Source organism: Nasonia vitripennis, chromosome 4, assembly GCF_009193385.2.
Source record: "Nasonia vitripennis strain AsymCx chromosome 4, Nvit_psr_1.1, whole genome shotgun sequence".
Classification (NCBI taxonomy): domain Eukaryota; kingdom Metazoa; phylum Arthropoda; class Insecta; order Hymenoptera; family Pteromalidae; genus Nasonia; species Nasonia vitripennis.
In genome coordinates, this window is record NC_045760.1 from 5,322,725 (window position 1) to 5,341,460 (window position 18,736).

General features: G+C 47.5%; 1 protein-coding gene across 6 annotated transcripts in view; it reads right to left on the reverse strand.

The window, feature by feature from the left end:
- Nucleotides 1-17,304, reverse strand: part of LOC100121354 (synaptosomal-associated protein 25) — a 33,519-nt gene extending 16,215 nt beyond the window's left edge. For 2 of the 6 annotated variants that reach the window (XM_008207346.4, XM_001606107.6), the window contains exons 1-3: nucleotides 16,830-17,304; nucleotides 10,734-10,887; nucleotides 10,368-10,409 (exon numbers count right to left, since the gene is read on the reverse strand). In XM_008207346.4, the coding sequence (XP_008205568.1) occupies nucleotides 10,368-10,409; nucleotides 10,734-10,832 (141 nt within the window). In that variant the 5' untranslated portion in view covers nucleotides 10,833-10,887; nucleotides 16,830-17,304. Of the gene's footprint in view, nucleotides 1-591; nucleotides 641-10,367; nucleotides 10,410-10,733; nucleotides 10,888-10,972; nucleotides 12,170-13,031; nucleotides 13,153-16,829 lie in introns of those variants that run through there. The other 4 variants (XM_031929333.2, XM_031929334.2, XM_032599712.1 and 1 more) reach the window with 4 other exon arrangements.
- Between the last annotated feature and the right edge of the window lie 1,432 nt (nucleotides 17,305-18,736).

An 18,736-nucleotide genomic window follows, 5' to 3' on the forward strand; every position in this document is an offset into this window, starting at 1 on the left:
TATACATGCGTCTGGATACACAATGTGCCAAGAGTCCCGAAACGAAGCAAATTCTAATTCATTAATGTTTTAAACTTTAAACGAGATAAGCTGGCAAAAAATGCGTTTAAATTAAATTCTCCCTTTCAACTGCCGGCAAACTAAAGTTGAAAAGTTAAATTTAGCCGCAGCAAACAGATGTATTTAGATAAGGAAACTTTTATTCTCAAAACCATTATATCTTCTTTTCGCTTCTCTCGCAGGCAGTGACTATATCGCACTTTTGCCCCTCCCAAAAAAAACGAAACATAAGCACCAATTAACGTATAAAGAACACAGTAGATAAACGAAAAACGAGACAACAGCAAAGAAACAAAAGAAACGAAAAAGTATAACAGCATAATCAGACAATATTGAAAAAAAGCATCTTAATGAACGAAAAATAATAAGAACACAAGATACAGAATTCCGGACAAATCGCGACACAAATGTTACGTAAAAATATAACAAATATATATCCATAAGGACAAATTGAGATAATAAGAGATACATTGACAGAGATTGACTGATATTGATTGAACTGATTGATTTAGAGAGCGGATTGAAACTCACCTCCCTGGTCGTCGAGTGCGACCAGAGTGCGGATGCCGGCCTCCTTGCTCTATACAGACAGACAGAGGCAGCAGCGACAACACACACAAAAAAAGAGAACCACCACCAGTGTTAGAGAGAGAGAGAGTATTAAGTATACGTATATATGGTATATAAGTAATATTAGTAAGTATATATGGGTTTTTCAGTATATTCATGTATATTAGTAGCATTATATGGCGTTATCGCATTAGTATAAGCGAGAGTATAAAACGGTTGGCGTATATAATCGATATACATATTATATATCGGCGGCGATTCGCATTCATTGTTCGTTTTATATCTCGTATTTCTGTTCAACGTATTGCGCACTATCGAAGGAATTATGCACTGAGAGACGAGAACTGTGGACTGGTACAGGAAAGAGTCGTTTTTATATATATGTTCGTCGTCAAGCACCATTTAAGCGCCGTTAGCATTCGCATTTTTGTATAATGATGGTCAGAGGGGAGAGCAAGAGAGAAAGATAGAGAGAGAGAGAGAGAGAGAGAGAGAGAGAGAGCTTATCTTCATTGTCTGGCGTTGTAAAAATACGTGGCGGAAGACGTTTCGTCAAGATGAGAGAAAAAATTGTAGAGAGGAGATAGAAAGAGAATATATCTGCATCTTAAGCGTGACTATGTATTCTCATGTAGACAAAAAGTTTGGTATATATCTACTCTATATAAATATAATAAAAATTTCTGTCGTTGCTGTTGTTATCGTTGTGACTGTTGTTCTTGTAAGTTGTCCCTGTTCTTGTACTTGTACTTGTGTTGTACATTGTCGTTGTGGCCGCGAGTTATCATCTACATGCATAACATGTATAAGTCACAGAGAGGCTGCGCTCGGGATCGTTGATCGCTTCTTTAATTTTTTTCATCACATCACACAGGTGTATTCACGTCGTTATTGCCGTTCAAAGTTCAACGCACCGCGCAAAAATCAGCGAGACAGTCGATTCAGTCCGGAATTCGACGCTTTCTCGGATTCGAAGCACGCGAAATCGTTAACCCTCGCGCTCGTTCGATTTCTTCCCTCGTTTCCAATTTTCTCCATTCCCGTCGCGTGCGTATGCTCGAGAGCAGCTCCCAGCGTTTCTTTCAATTTTCTCGTAAACAGCCGAGCTCTATCCGAGAGATAAGAGAGCAAGAGAGAGATTAGAAAAAAGGAGGTACGACGAGAAGAAAGAAAGCGCGCGCGCGTGGGATAAATTTGAGAATAGTGTATACGCAAGTAAAATAGCGCATATTGTTGCGAGGACGGTTTTATCGAGCGCTTATATTTACACGCAGCTATATATATATATATATATATATATATATATATATATATATATATATATATATATATATATATATATATATATATATATATATATATATATATATATAAAATTGGTGAATCGTCACCGAGTGATATGCCTGGGGAGTAGTGATCGGCTGGCTGGTTATCGATACATGTATATCTATGTATTCATTATACCCGATGTGTGTGTGTGTGTGTGTGTGTGTGTGTGTGTGGAGAGAGGGCGGGATCGGGCGAACGAGAGAGTGAATCAAGTGCAATTAGTGGGATGTATCTCCTCGTGGTTCTCGGTCGAGTCGTTTAATTCGAGCTTGACGTGCAAGGGGTTGGGGAGATAGGGCGAGACAGAGAAAGATATAGAGAGATATATATAGAAGAGAAGAAGAGAAAGAGCGTAGGCAGAGGTAATTACAAACGATATAGATCGAAGTAGATCAAAAATGAATAATAATAATAAAACAGAGCAAAGCCTGATGCATGTGTATTCGTGCGTGGACATGGGCACCTTTTGTTGTAAAATTTATTAGACCGCGCGCCGTTTCGTAAATGGGTTAAACGAAATTTTCCGCTGAATGGAGGAGCGCGGCTCGTTTGGCGGTGCGTTAATAAATCGCGAAATCGTGTACTTCTCGCTACTGCAAAATCATAGAAATTTCGATTTCACGTATACAGGATAAAAATAAAACTTGCGTGTCGATCGCACGCACAGTTATATTTGCGCGCGTGTAACAATAGGTGTGCTCATGCCTTTGTCTCGAGACACGTGATAATTTTCTCTGAAAGGGGGGTAGTTCGCATAATAAACGTACATAGAGCAGTTTCAAACAGCGAGTGACACAGAGAAAGACAGAGAAAGTTCGTGGAAGACAATCGCGTTAATCACAGTGGCAGAGACGCACAAGCTGGACGTACGATGTAATTGTGATAATTATAATAGCAAAAGAGAGAGAGAGAGAGAGAGAGAGAGAGAGAGAGAGAGAGAGATCGAGGCAGGAGGAAACGCGGAGAAAGTGGAAAACAGCCGTGGTGTATCGGAGGAAAGCGAGGCGGCATATAACATAATGCACGTACGAGTGGCATACATATTTATGTGTAAAGTTGCGAAAAAAAAGTTCGACTGAGGTATAGCGCGGACGTGATCGATGGAAACCCGGGGAGCCGAAAACGCGAGCTCTATATACACAGACTGCATACATCCGATGTATCGATTTCGTCGTAGACGACGACGACGACGTTCGCTCTCGAGACTGCCTTCGCGTTTCTTCTTCTCCCCTGCGCGGGCGGATATCTATATATTTATTGGAATGAAATTTATAACGTCCTTGTACCGAACGGCAGCAGCTGCAGAGTCGATTTTCCATTATCGAATAAGGCACACGTCAAGTCGTTAACTATAGAAAATAACAGCTCGCGTGTCGAGTCGTCGCGCGCGCGCGCGCGCGACTCTTACACATACGCAGGGGGCAATTACCGCAATTTTCATAAAGTTTAATTCGTTCACATAATTTATTCAGCGAACATCGCGCGACCGACCTCAATTAGTCCACACAGTAACCACCGCTCGATATATACTCAGCAATCGAAGAGCGAAAAGAAAAACGCGGCGGAAAATTTCGGTCACGTATATTATATACATACGACGATTCAGCGCGTTAATCGCGTGATTTATACCGACGCTCGCAAGAGATCGTATATCATCGGTCGAGCTCGGCAGCGCGAATATGCCAACGACTCGAGAGAGAGTCTCCGGGACGTGCGCCGCATAAAGCGTAATGACATCGCGAGCGCGCAAAAAAAAAGCAGCGAAGGAGTAGGAGACAGAAGCGGAAAATTAGAGTCGAAGATGTGCGCCTGCTCGTCGGAAATGCTCGCCACGATCGCGCGGGAAAAGAGGAGGATTTTGAAAAATGAGCGAGTAAAGGGGGGAAACGAGAGCTATAGTGCGCGTCCTCGATTAATGGAATGAGGAGAGGCTCAAGGGAGGGGGGGGGGGGGGAGAAAATGGACGCATACACACTGCGATACTGTTTTCCACACACGCACACACACACAGACACACATACACATCGGTCCATTGCGCGAGATAAAGGCCCGTCGTGTATATACACAGCCCTTCTTGCCTTCCTTTCCTTTTTTCATCCCCTCGCCGTATCCTTTCTCCGTTTGTACACTCGCACGTACGACGATCGTCGTCGTCCTCGTCGTCGTCGTTGTCGACGACGTGCCACTCCTGCTCCGCCTCCTCTTCGTGCTCAGACTTTTTCGTCCTTTCTTTTTTTCCCTCTTTTTTTTTCTTTAAAAAATGCATCCCTTTTTCCCTCCTTTGAAGCAGCTTTGCTTCGTTACTTTTTGTTTATCATTGTTAGATCGATTCAAAAAAAAAATTTTTTTTTTTTGGTTTGTTTAAGACACAGGTATTTATTTTATTTTTATATATAATAAACACATAGACAGCGCGACAGGTCAGCCACTAACATCTCAATGACAGCAACAGCAACGTCAGCGTCACAGAAAAATAAATTATATATATATATAAAGGTATAGTATACACACAGTTGCGTGTCAATTGTTGTACACACTCAAGAGTAGTATAATAGTAGTATAGAGCTATATATACACACAATCGTGTCGTGTGTTGATGTGTGACGTTTTAGTTTTTCGAGAGATAGACAGATAGTAGAGTATATGTAGTTTATGCATATAGAGCAGTATATAGAATATGTCATAGTCGTATAATATATAGTATATGTATAGGTGTTAGAGAGTGAGATAGAGTATAGACAGATTATAGACACAGCGGCATCAGCAATTAGTACAATAATTAGTATAATATGCCCAGCATCAGTCCAGCAGCCCAAGGCGCCACATACATAGTATGTATAACAGAAAGAGAGAGATAGAGAATATATGCGAGTCTATACATGTCGCTTGAACGTGCTCGCGATTAGTATACGAGTTTATAAGTATACATGGGTCATTCGCTGCACTAAAACACACACACACACACACAGCCCCAGTCACTCATCGATCGGTCTCATATACAATCTACACACTGCAGCGACGCGGAATTCGCTTCTTTCGTTCCCCGCCGCTAACGGTCAGTTTCGGCGCGAATGACGCATCAGCTGGACATCGGCTCTGCGCGGCGGAATGTTTCGTTTCGGCCGCACAACGGGTTATAAATATACGACGCGGCGGTGAGAACGTTCGACGTATATAGAGACATACAACGTAGCGCGTTCAATTATCGGTCTCTGCACACGCGCGGCTCGATCAATTGCTCTGCGGTTCGTCGTCGCGGGGGTGTATGTATGTACAGAGAGACAGTGTCGCGCTTTATTTATAGACGGCCAATCGCGTCAAAGTTCAAAAAGAAGAAGAAGAAGAATAAGAAGCGAAAGTAAACAGATGTACTTTAATTAGCGTCGAAAAGGCTATGAAAAAGCGCGGGCAATTAGGGGATAAAAATAAATCTCTCGCAATTAATCCCGATGATAACGTACGCGCTGGATGTATATGTATTAGTGTGTAGGTGGCGCCAAAACGTTCACGAGGGCAATTATATACGAGTTGAGCGCGTTAATTAGTCGTTTCGGGCGCGTTTTTACACACGCGTCGATTATCCTGTCTACTGCCTTAATTAAGAGTGGATCCTCGCGCGGGAAATTCGAATTGAGTAGTAGATCCGGTGCGAGTGTACCGAAAGAGAACATCACATATAATGCGTGCGGCGTTTCAAAACAGTGTGCGACACACGACACGGTGCTGTCTATACACGTAAAACTTCTATTCGTCATTGCACATCTATGGCAAAGCGTATAACATGTGCTGAATCGACGTCGCAAGCCCCAATGTCATGCCTATAAGCGAATGTCTCGTTAATTCCGAAATCATTAACGTTTTCAGGCAGAACTTCGAGGGACGCGCGGCACACGGTACGCATATCCATATGATAAATTCGCAGACATGCCCGCACGCACTCGATCACGTCCCTATCATCAATATAAGACCGACTAGCTTCTCCCCCCCCCCCCTCGACTTAATTCTATCCATAATTTCTCAAACGCGCGCAGCTGAAACTTTCAATTATACACCGCGCGGGGGTGGAAGCAGGGCGTCGTTACGGAAACTTTATCGCCAGCCCTCGCTTTACGCCTCGTAAAATTGAATCCGTTATAATTTAAATTTTAAAGCCTCGATTTCGAATCTCGCGCGTATATACCTATATCCCCCGAATTCTCAGGGCTGGCAAAATGAGCTCTGAATAAAATACGCGCCAATATCGCTGAATGTGTAATCTCGCGGTTCAATTTTCGCCCCGAAGAGAAACATCCTATCTCGTGTTCTATACAGACACTCGGCGCCGAAGAAAAAAACCTTCCCTCGCATCTCATTTCTCACCGACTCGAGAAGAGATGAAAGGAATCTCGAAAGAAACTTTCCCGACGTCGAGAATATAAAGAAAAAGAAGAGGAAAGAAAAAAGCAGCGCACGCACGAGAGTGAGATCGCGTCGTCGGCATCTCTCAGCCAATATCCTAGAATCGCCGGAGGGTCCACTGACTCTCCTCCCCCCGACGTATAGACTCTCTTTTCTCGCTCTCATAAAAGCCAAGCGACGCAGCCGTCTTCTGGAATTCTTTTCTCGGAATACACACGCGCGCGCGCGCGCGCTACTGGACTTGCTTTTTCGCTACAGCCCCGAGGCTATTGTCTTCCGCTGCATTTCCAGAGCAAATATTTCATCCCCCTTACTTTATTTTAAGCTCGTCGGCGCGGGTGTATTATCGAGAAGTTTTCGGAGGCGTCTCGCCGTAACCGATTCGTACTACTTAGGCGTGTATAGCTATGGCCGGGAATTATTAATTTCGTTTCGTGCGTGTGTGTGTGTGTGTGGATGTGTGGCGGAGCTATTGATCTGTTTCCGAAATCCGCTGAGGTTCCGCGGAGAGAATCGCAAAGGAAGCGTTGAACTGCGGAGCTTGCCGGATTAGGGTCAAATTCATACGAGAGAGAGAGAGAGAGAGAGAGAGAGAGAGACGAAACTCTACCGCGCTCACATCTCAATATCTCGCGGCTAATGAAAGTGCTCGCGTCGTTTGTTCGGAAAGCCGGGAAAAATCGAGAATCTTTTCCGATTACGCAGTGTTGCGAAATATCAAAGGAAGAAAGTTGCGACGGTTCTATTCTGCGCGCTGCGGCTGATTGACTTTCCCGAGCGGCTGCGCCCACACGTGGCCCATTTTTATGCAGCAGCGAAAGCTCGCACACACACAAAGTACATGTTCAAGCTCGACGTGTACACGAATAGACGCACAAACACACACACACACACGCGTATGTACTCTGTATACAGTTGTTAGGTCGTGTGGAGACGATTCTGTATGTAAGAAAAGAGACAAAAGAGACGGACATTCATGTTCGAGTGTGTCGATGCGAGTCTGTGGAGGCAGGCACACACACACACACACACACACACACACGCACACATCACACATAGTTTTTTTGTCTTGGTGTATATCGTTTAATATACAGCAGTCCTGGGGTTTAGAGACAGACAGAAAGACAGTAGATTGATTGGCGGATAGATTGAAAGTATAGAGAGAAAGAGAGAGACAGCGGGATATAGAGGGTGCGAGAGAGAGAGAGAGAGAGAGAGAGAGAACGTCTGTCGTAAACTCGATCGTAAACGGCCTGGGGTGTCGATTTACATGCGCGTCGTCCGTGCGGCTCGTCGACGAGATGATGCCGCGACGGCGAGATGGAGATCGAAAGTGCGATTTTCCCAGCCGCGTTCAATGGCCCCTCTATCCTTCTAAAACAATTTTTTTTTCTCTTTTCGATTCTACCCTCCATACGCATCGCAAAGCAATCGAACATAGCCTCCAACCTATATATATAAATTCACAGCAATCGTCGCGCCGCGCGTATACACAGAAATCGATCAATAATTTCGACGATGACCGGGTCGTAAATCAGGACGCGCGCTCTCGGCCCGGTGTATCCGCTAATCAGCAGCCGACGTGGAAACAGTTTCCAATCTCGCGGGAATTAACATTGTTCTCACCCCTCCGGCGTGGACCGAGAATTTATCGCGTTAATAATTGCAGCTCGGCGAGTGCATAGGACGACTATAAAGAAGAAAAAAAATCGCGCGAATCGTATAATCCGCACCGGTTTATACGCGCACGACAGACGCCTCGTTTGCATAACGTGTGTGTGTGTGTGTAGGTCAGGAGTGGTAGGGGTAATGTATGTCCTGCGAGAGAGACGGGGCGTGAAAAGTTCAAGGTGAAATGAGCGACATCCTGACACGGGGGGGTATATCTGGCCACGGGTGATCGCATCACGCGACACACGAGAAAGAGAGAGAGAGAGAGAGAGAGAGAGAGAGAGAGAGAAGAGAGAAAGTGGGTTAAAATGGGTGTAGAGCGAAAGAGAGACATTGTGTATCGCATACACGGAGAGGCTTTCGAGGCTGGCTTCGGGTGGTGCAAACATTAATGCGCTCCGCTGGCCTCCTCTGGACCCTCGAGCGAGCGATCCTCGCCTTCCTCGTCGTCGTGTGTGCTTACACGAAAAACTTGAGAAAGAGAGAGAGAGAGAGGAGGACCCGAAGTTGGATGAGAAAAGTGAGATGACGAGGGAAAGAAGGGACGTACATCGTTCCGAAGACACAGCCGCGCTATATGTATCGCATACGTCTGCTTTTATCCCTCTTTCGTTCGCTGCTGCAGCGATATCTCTCTACATCGCCTGTGTATATACCTATCGACGGCTCGCCTGGCTGGAAAATTTCATTGGAAAATCGATCTCGAAGGGGGAAGGCCTGTAAAAGGCTCATCCGCTTTTTTGTCGGTCTCCGTTTTGACTGAGCCGAGTCGCTTGAATGAGGAGCGATTGTTTCCGATGGATATTTTTAACGAAAAACAGCGCGCTCGGTCTGGCCGTATTCGGCTCGTTCTACTTGCATCGCGTTCCGTAGGCGTTAATCGTTCTTCTTTAGACTGCTCGCTGTACATGCGACTGATGAATTGTCGGAAGGAGAGTATAATCGATAAGCGTATCTGGCTATTGTGTGCTGTTTTAATTCGTATAGAATTTATAGGCACAGAACGTGTAGAGTTTCCACACAGTGATTACACAGACACGTGTGTACAATATATAGATAGTATAGTATATACTCGTTAAATACACATACAGTTATCATTAAATAAATATACCAACATCGTTTACGTCCTTTTAGAGAGTATCACAACACAACGAATGCATGCACGAATACAGATACACTTTGTCTAAATGTGTGCGTGTGATGACACATTGTAAAGCTCCTCGCGGCGAAAATTTACAGCGACAATGCTCGACAATCGGATCCTAATGAATTCCTTTCTCCGAAACGCGATTGTCACGCATTGTTTCCATATACATACTCGAACGGCTCGCTCTCGGAGAACATTACTATACAAACACATGAAACAATGCGTATATGCATGTACTATATCGAATAAAACACTGACCGACGACTACGTTCGCGATTTATACCCATTCCTCTCGACCAATTCACCAATCGCATATAGTATACATAGTTAAGAACGGATACCAGCAATAGCAAATAAAAAAATTCTCGAACCAGGTGACACCCCTACATCAAAAAAAAAAAAAAAAAAAAAGAAGAAGAAGCTGCACACAATCGGTGCTGCGCGCGCGCGCATGTGTGTGTGTTGAAGAAACCCCACTCGGTCTCGGTGCGTGTATAGGTGAGAGAGAGAAAGACAGAGAGAGAGAGAGAGAGAGAGAGAGAGAGAGCAGCGGCGGCGGCGGACGATGCATCGGCACGCGCGACCTTGACAATCGATAATCCAACCCCGACAATGCCCAGGCCTCGCTCAATGGACCCGGCCTTGAAGCTCTGCGCTGCTCTCTTTCCTCCTCCTCCTTCTCCTCCTCCTCTTGGCTGCTGATCTTTCTCTAAAAGCTCGTCCTTCCACCGCTGCATCGTCCGTCGCTGATGCTGACTCTCGCGTTTCTTCTTCTTCTTAAACACACACACACACACACACACACACAGCCGCCCGCGCGCAGACACTCGATGCTCCTGCGATGACGTTCGCGTCTAACTCTCGTTGATGTACCTAACGCGCGTATTTCTCTCTTTCCTTTTGTTCTTTTCTGTTATATTCGGCCTTTCTCCTGCTAGTTTTCTCTCTCGCGCGGCGAAGAAAAGCTCCGATTGTAGATATAGGTATACTGTGTGCGGAAATCGAGACGACGCTTAATTCTGCAGCGGCTCGATTTCCGCGCACGAGTCCGCGACGCCAGGCTACACATACTCGTTAGATTGTATATTATCGTATGCTATAACATTTGGGGGCATTTTTTCATTATTAAACTTTCTTTTCCATAATAATGGCTACAATAACGCGGCCTGTGTATGGAAGTGGATTGGCTTACCTCCTCGCATAGCGCCAGCATACGCCTCGTGCTCTCCAGCGACTGAAACAGATGAAAAGTTTTATTGTTATTGACTTTTTTCTTCTTCTCTCGCTCCTATATATAGGTATCTCGAACGTTTGCGTCCCATTGCGCAACATCGCGTACGCGACTGTGTATAACGGCGCGAAATTTCAAAAAGATCCAGCGTTACGTTGCATAACAGCGTCATTATCGGCTCGACCGTCTCTGCTCTCGACTGGTCGGCTAATCGACGCTACGATCGAATCTCTCACGGTACATTAGGTATTAATTATTATAGCAGAAAACTAATATGAAAGTTTCGTTCGACAAGGATATAAAAGCAGAAAACAAGCTTGTACATACCTCATCGGTCGTTTGATCGGCCTTGAACTGGAGCTCCTGGAGCTCGGTACGGGGCGGGCCAGGCTCGGCCGCCCCGGCGGCTGACGTCGGTGCGGGCATCCTTGTTTCTGCGTCTGCTGCTGCGCCTCACAGGGGGATAGACGACGCTCGGCTCCTGAAATCAGAAGAAAAATCCGTGAGTGGGCCTCATCGTCAAAGGGAAATTTGATCGAACGAACGAGAGAGCGTGGGATGTTTACAGCTTTTTACAGCTCGATGACTCTTCACCACGAGCTTTTATTGCTCTTTTCTCTCGACGCGATTATCGAGGGTAGATTAATTTCGTCGGGGAATCAATAAAAACGAGGGAAATATAAAACTGCTGCTATTACGCAAAACGAGCGCGGAGGAGAAGGAAGAAAGTCGCGAGAACTTTTTTCCCCCGCGCCGAATCAATCCAACTTTCGAGTTCCGAGCACTCGATCCAATTTTCCATACCGGCGATCAAAGCTCTCGACTATCTCTATCCTTTATACAAACGAACTTTTCTCGAGCGGCACAACGGGGAGCGCAGGTATACACGTATAATAACGTAAACTTTACGTTACACTTCGTTGGAAAAGTTCCTAGTCGATCTCTCGTCACACATATAATACACGCTTTTGCGACGTTTCGTTTCAGGTTTTACGGCTAATCGGATTCGCTCAAACAGACACACACACACACACACACACAAAGCCGTTGAAAGTCGAGAACAGCCTTTTGCAATTAATCATTCACGCGCTGTGTATATAAGCCGGCGAGTCCCGGGGCTTAATTTTTCAAGCGACAGCGCACTCGAAAGATTTAACGCTAAAAGCTCGTCGCGTCGTGCTTTATCTCGTTCGCGATGAGGAGCCCGAGAGTAGGCAGGCGAAGATTATCTTGCAATCTTAATTCGCGTAACTCGAGGGTCGTCGTTCAATCTTTCATGCGGATCGGTTGGCTGGGCCGCGAAGGAAAAAAGATGCCAGGAAAGTTTGTCACGGATTCTTTAGCCTATTATACACACGGTATAATATCTGAATAGTTTTGTAAACAGGAGCAATTCAAAATCCCTGGCGCAAGCTCCCGAACAATGAAATTTCATCGATTGAAAAACTGCACACACCAGCCTCTGGGGTAGGGCGCAGCTATATAATTTTCCATTCTCGCCCCGTCGGCCCCGATAATCCCGATACGCCCGCGTGTATTCGACAATGGAACAATGCTGGGGAGAGCGATAAAAAAAAGGGCTGCGTCTCTCGCGCAAAAAAGCACACAAGGACGCGGCGAGATCGTTAACGACCGCACACGATCTCGCCCCCTCCGCATCTCAGTCACTCGCGCAGGAAAGGAGTGGAAGAGCCGTAGCTCGTGTCAGAGGGCAATATAATTAATCAGCCCATCCGTTCTCCTCTCGCTATCGCCGGCGGCAAATAAACAAAGCTTATATTTCGAGTCATCGTCGCGCTAAAAATCAGCCGCAGCGCTAGTCCTACGTCAGAGAGAGAGAGAGAGAGGGCTTAAGCGTGAAAGGGGCGGTTGTGTATACAGACACACACACACACGCGAGTATACGCTATATACGGCCGTCTTACGTGCATATAGCTACACGGCGGACGGGAAAATCAATAGTGGCGGCCAGCCGCCAACGTCTCTGCGCAGCTGCGCCGTCCACGTGCTGCTGCTGCTGCTCCGCTTTTCCCGAGGATATCTCTCGCGGTTGGGGGAGGGGGAGGGAGGAAAACGAAAAAAGCGCGCCCCCGGATTGTGGAAAGAGAGAGAAGAGGAGGAGGAGCTCGACCATTTGGGGAGGTCCCCCGCGGAGAGTTCGAGGGGGAGTGTGTAACACGCGGCGGCGGCGGCGAGAGAGAGAGAGGATTTTCGACTTTCAAGGTTTACCCCGTCGTGTCTGCGGCTTACTCGAGGACCTCCTCCTCCTCCTCCTCCTTCTTTTCCCTCGGACTCGACGGTCCTTTATATATATTTGCCGAGAGCTTTGCGTGCGATCGAGATATATACGTGTATGTACAGGGGCCTCCGCGACGAAAGCTCTGTGGAATTTCGGCGTATCGTGTAACTTTACTTCGCTTTAGATAAAAAAGCTCTAAAAATAGGCGCAAGCTCCGTGTGAGAAAAAAGCCGATCCCACCACTGGTACGTCGCACGCAACGATCTTCCTATCGGTGCAGCGGTGTATATTCAAATCTTCGAGAGGATAGTAGGCAGTCACACACAGACACGCACGCACGATGTTGCGTTTCCAGGCGAAACACGTCAGCCTCTTGTTACACTTACCGGCGGTGAATCGGGAGAAGATTCCGAAAGAGAGCTGCTCGCGCGACGGGTCGAAGATCGCGACTGCGGGAGGAAATCGTCGCGCGCGGCGGCGCCGGGCCTGCGCGCCGAAAAAAAAGAGTTCCGAGAGAGAGAGAGAGAGGGGCTGCTGCGGGAAAGCTGCGCATGAGTAGTCCAGGGCCGATCCGCGCGTCCCTACAGCCCCCGCTGGCTTTTCGGGAGTAAATTTTTTCTTTCTTTTTTGCTTCGGCTCCGAGGGGGATGATTGATGCTCGAGGGGATGCGAAAAAATTGTTGTTAAAATCGCCGGGCTTGCTATCGAGGCTTTGAAGATATAGGCGCATGCAAGCTCCGAGCTTTGTCCCGTAGACGCGTTAATTCGTATAAAAGCTTCGAGAGTTATTTTATCGTCCGTGCGTGAGATGGTATCTCGTTGAATTTTTTTTATTCCCTACACTGCAGCCCTTAATTTTCCGCAGTCACGCGCGAGCTTTTTCCTTTATTTTTGATCCGAGGGGAAAAAGAAACAAACGCCGCTGCACAATCGAAACGATCGCTTTACGCAGCTTAACTCCGTTCAAGGTTATACCTCTCGCTGATGGTTGCGCCAAAAAGGGGGGAGTAAACGGCGGTGTGTTCCGTCTCGTTAATAGACGCGAGACACCTGAAAAAGCTATTAATACACATATAGGTCAGCGTGCACTCGTGAAATTTCACACCCCTCGTGCAGTGCACGAGGACCTCTCTCTCTCTCTCTCTCTCTCTCTCTCTCTCTCTCTCTCTCTCTCTCTCTCTCTCTCTCTCTCCAGCTCACCTACGCACTCGCGCGCGGTAACGAGCGAGGAGGTCGCAATAAAAGGAAATCGAGGTCCTGGCCGACGCAGCAGCCGAAGGCCCCTCCCCCACCCACCCCTACCCCGAAAAGCTCGTTCGTGCGCGTACACGTACAAACGTATACATACGCGTCAGGGGCGCGAGCGGCCAGGGTCACCGGCGCGCGTGAATCGACCATTATTTAAGCACATCCCCTACTACTCTGCGCGCGGCGCGTTTATCTCGCTCGCGATGACGATCCCGCCGGAGAATATGATTGCCGCGCTCTCGTGCAATACGACGATGATTCGGCCGTGAATCTCGTGGCGAGGGGGTTTACTTTTCCGATGGAAAGACTCTCTTCACGGCGACCTTGAGCTACACCCACGCGCGCGACCTTTACGCTACGCGCGTTTTGCTTATCTTGCGCGGAGAGGCTTGGTATATCGACAGCGCGGACTACTGTGCAGCGAGTATACAAGTTTCTTTCGGAAGTTCGAGCTGTAACGCGATTTGTCCTGCATAAACGGGAGATTGGAGGAATTGCCAGTGAGAGTCGCAGTCGTGGAAAAGAGGGAAGAGTATGAACCAAGGATCGATACACCGAATATACATGTATCTCTTCGCAGAACCGCGCGACTCTTTTCCCAGGAAGAAGAAGGAGGAGGGAAAAATGTAAACCGATCGAGCTCATCATCCCTTCTTCCGAACGCACACACAAAAACACAGCCAGCCATAATTCTTCGAACCTCGAGGGGAAGAGAGAGGTATCCTCCCGTCCATTAATTTGTGGCGGTCTATATAGAGGAGAGAGAGAGAGAGAGAGAGAGAGAGAGAGAGAGAGGACGAATTCGCGTAGTGGTCGGTAAAAATTTTTGCGAGAGAGAAAGCTTGATTTGTAGCGCCGCGAATCGAGCGAGATTGGCCGAGGATGATTCACGGTCTCCTCTGTGTACTGGAGTGAGATAGTTGTCTGCTCCTTGGGATGATGCACGGATTTATAGAGGCTAAAGTTTTTTCTTCACCATCGACGCTATTGTTACTTACGCTGGAAAACTCTTCGTTCTTTGATACGTCGAGCGCGATGAATCAATCGCGTCTGGCTAGTCTCCGAGTGAATCTACTGCGATAGATTTATTCACGCACCGAGTGACTTTTGCGCGCCGCACACGGAAGGGAACATTAATTCGGGCTTGTTTTGATAATTACACTGATAACGCGCGCAAACACTCAGCCGATTCGAAATTTAACGAGCAATTGCTGCAGCTAATTATCGCGCCGACGTGTACTGCTCTGTTTTATGTATCTCCGTTGAGTTTGCAAAACGCATCATTACGCAGCCTTGAAGTTTTTGTGAGTGAAGCAAACTCCTCGAATCGTTGTACGCTACGGCGTTATTTTCTCGATATGGGAATTTCGAGCGTATACCGCAATAAAAATAATAAAGCCACTGCTTTCCGCGACTGTGAGACAATTTATCTTCAAGCGGATTATACAATCGCTCAGTTTTCTCAGTCGCTCTTGTCTATAAATATTGATCTACGCTACAACGTTGCCGCGGCGGAAATCATTGTGTATTTTTAGAAGTGAACCGGTTGCGCAGGGATTTCTGCGATAGCCCCGTGACTCAGTAATTTGCATACAGCCTCAGCGAAACGAAAATATAAAAAATAATAAAATTATCGGGATTGCGTGCCGGTCGGCGTCATACTTCGAAATCCTTCGCTGACATCGAAAAGAACGCCGATTTTTCAAACTCCTTTGTTTCACAACCGCTGCAATAATACCAATGCTCTCTCTCTCTCTCTCTTGCGCTACTGTAAATATTATCGGCCTTGAATTAGAGATTGATTTTTTTCTCACGCGCGCATACGTATATTTATAATTTTTATCAGTCGCTTATCAGCAATTTGCATTTCGACGAGGAGCGTTTCTCTCGAACGTTAACTTTACGATAAAGAGGCGGAAAAAAAATTCACGCTTCGCTTGTCCGCAGCTGCCTGGCTGATCGATAATTATTTTTATAAAAAGAGGGCCGCGCAGTCATAACCCGTGTACACAGGAAGCTATAAATAGCCGGAATCGATGCAAAATTCATCGAACCTCATCTAAATCCACTACAACCTGAGAGTCTTGAGCGAAATCCCAGGAATGATTCACCGACAATCAACGCACTTTCGGCGAATACAAGTCTAACGAGAACTCGTCGTAAATTCGCCTCCCGAATTCCTTCCCTACCAACAACCAAGTTGGGACGGTCCTATCTCTCCGCATCGCGGCTCTCCCGATCGCAGGACTCGCTTACTTACCGCCAGCGATAAAAAAAGGAGGTAATTTCGATAAACACGGCACGTTTTCACTACTGTCCTCCTGTTATACACGCCAGGATGAGAGAGAGAGAGAGAGAGAGAGAGAGAGAGAGAGAGAGAGAGAGTGTGGACGCGATCCCCACAGACAGATATCGGCGTACAGCTCCCTCGCGAATTCACAATCGCAGCCTTGCCCTCAACACACTGCTCTCCATTTCCTCTTTCTCTCTCTCTCTCTCTCTCTCTCTCTCTCTCGCTCGCTCGCTCGCTCTCTTAGCGCCGTGTTTACCGTTGCTCCGGCGCGCACACGCCCGATGACAGCTCGGCGGATCAATCGTCGGCCGCGAATTACTCGCTGCAGCGACGATTGTAAAACGAACGAGAGAAAGAGACAGAGAGAATGGTAGCAGCAGTAGCAGCAGCAGCAGCAGCAGGATGCGTGTGCCGAGGCGACGGCGGAAAATCGATAGATTAGCTGCAACGTGAGGCACGTCAACCATCTTTCCCACCCACTGCAGCCCACTGCGAGTCGATCTTTCCTCCTGTGTTTGTTCACCTGCTGCTACTGCTTTCGGCTGCTGGCACACACAGACACACTCGCGCATACACGGCATCATACACACTCCCACGAATATGTACGCGAAGATTTGGATCTAGGCCGTAGGAGGTCGCGTACCTGGTGGGCCTTCCTCAAAGCTCGCGCGGCTCCCAGGTGAAAGCTGCTCGGCTCACGTTGCACTTGCTCCTCCTCCTCTTGCGAGAAACGTGACGTGTGTCTCTGGCTCTTCTTGACTAGTAACACCGATGCGATATCGTGCGCTACGTGACGGCAGCAGCCCAACGTCGGGGACACTATTGTTGTCGGGTAGGCGAGACCGACTCCTCACGCGGGGCTGACTCTGCGATGTGCACAGTGTGGGCTCCGTGCGCGATTATCGCTATAGCTACCCACTCACTGGGCGGCGATGATTCGCGCTTGCGCCCGAGAGCTCCGGCTCTACTCTATATACTCTACTGGGGGACAAGGACGGCGATACGTCCGCGATGCGTGTACTTTAACGTATGCGTGCTGTACTTGCACAGTGCACTTGCCTGCGGAGGGAGAGAGACTCGTAGGTTATGGAGAGCGCTAGAGATACACCGCTCGACGTAGACTGAGCGAGCGAGATCCCCCACCACCTGACTCTCTCTCTCTCTCTCTCTCTCTCTCTCGCGTCTAACCTCTACTCCTTTCGCTTCGCTCCGGAAGTTCGGTGGGGGGGAACAGCTCGCTCTCCTCGGGGGGCGGCGCACGCATGCGCGAGTCGCTCAGCTGACCGGAAGTGTGCGCGACTTTCGCCGGGTTTTTCCTCGATGTTGCATTGTTGCCGGGCTACCGATGACGGGGATGACCTTTTAGGGGAGCGACAACGAGTTTTCCTCGTTTTCGAGGGGGACCTTTTAACGGTTTTCACGAGGGGCACCGGGGAAAGGCGGGAAGGTGTCGGGCTGCGGGAAGTCAGTTGAGCTCGGCGTTCCGTCTGTTTCAGCGGGAGTTTCGATTTGAAATACTTATTGCTTTTTTTGCGGCGTTCGGAATAGGCGGGCTATACCGATTCTTTTCTTTTTATTTTTGGTGCGCCCATTGGCACAGAGCTTCGACTATTTTTACGTGGATTACCGAAAAAATTCTTTTCTCCTTAATGATACGCTCGAGCTCTTTAATTTTAGTCGTAGTTTAAAATTGACTATATTCCAACAGTTTAACAGAGTGACAACGGCTATTCGAGCTACGTAATCACACGTACAAGTGCTGCGCCGTCATTATATGATAAAAACCTGACACTCGAAGCCGGTGATAACGGACACCGAGCGCTCGAAGACTGGCAACCTATTCCGCTCTTACATAATGTCCAACAACGTACAAACAATGTGTCTACGCTGCATCAGTCGTGTCAAAGAGCAAATAGCCCTGCGCGCACGAGTGATCGCTGATAACTCAGTTACGTGAAAGGCGCGTCAGTCCACGCATTCTTAGAGGAACCTGCGCGCGGCTCACGTCAGTCTCGCCTGCGCGGGTAATAAATATATAGACCGCATCACGAGGCGGGGAAAAATATAGCGACATGCGCGATAAGAGCTAGCGGTGCGAGAGAACAAAGCGCCGGCAACTATATAGTGACTTTTCTGCGACGTTGCAAAATCTCGGAACGGCGGGAATTTTCGAAATTTCAGAGCAGCGCAACTCAGCTGTTTCATTCATGCGGTTATTATGGGTGAACTCGAGCAGTGCTGAGTGTGCTGTGACGATAATAATATGTAGTACCAGCAGCTAAGTCAACAACGGAGTCTCATCCGATTACGAATGATTATGGTAGCGCTGAGCATCGTTGTATAATCACCTGCATCCCAGCAGTAAATAAACATACAGCGCGAATACTCGATAGCCCTTCCAGATTGCGTGAAATCCAACGCCATAATTCTCGTCCACTCGAATAAATCGTGACGAATGAGTCAGAATATACGCGCGAGAGCGCTAGTGGGGCTTCATCATTATAACGCACGATTGGCCTTCGGCTCTATACAACAGCAGCAGCAGCAGCA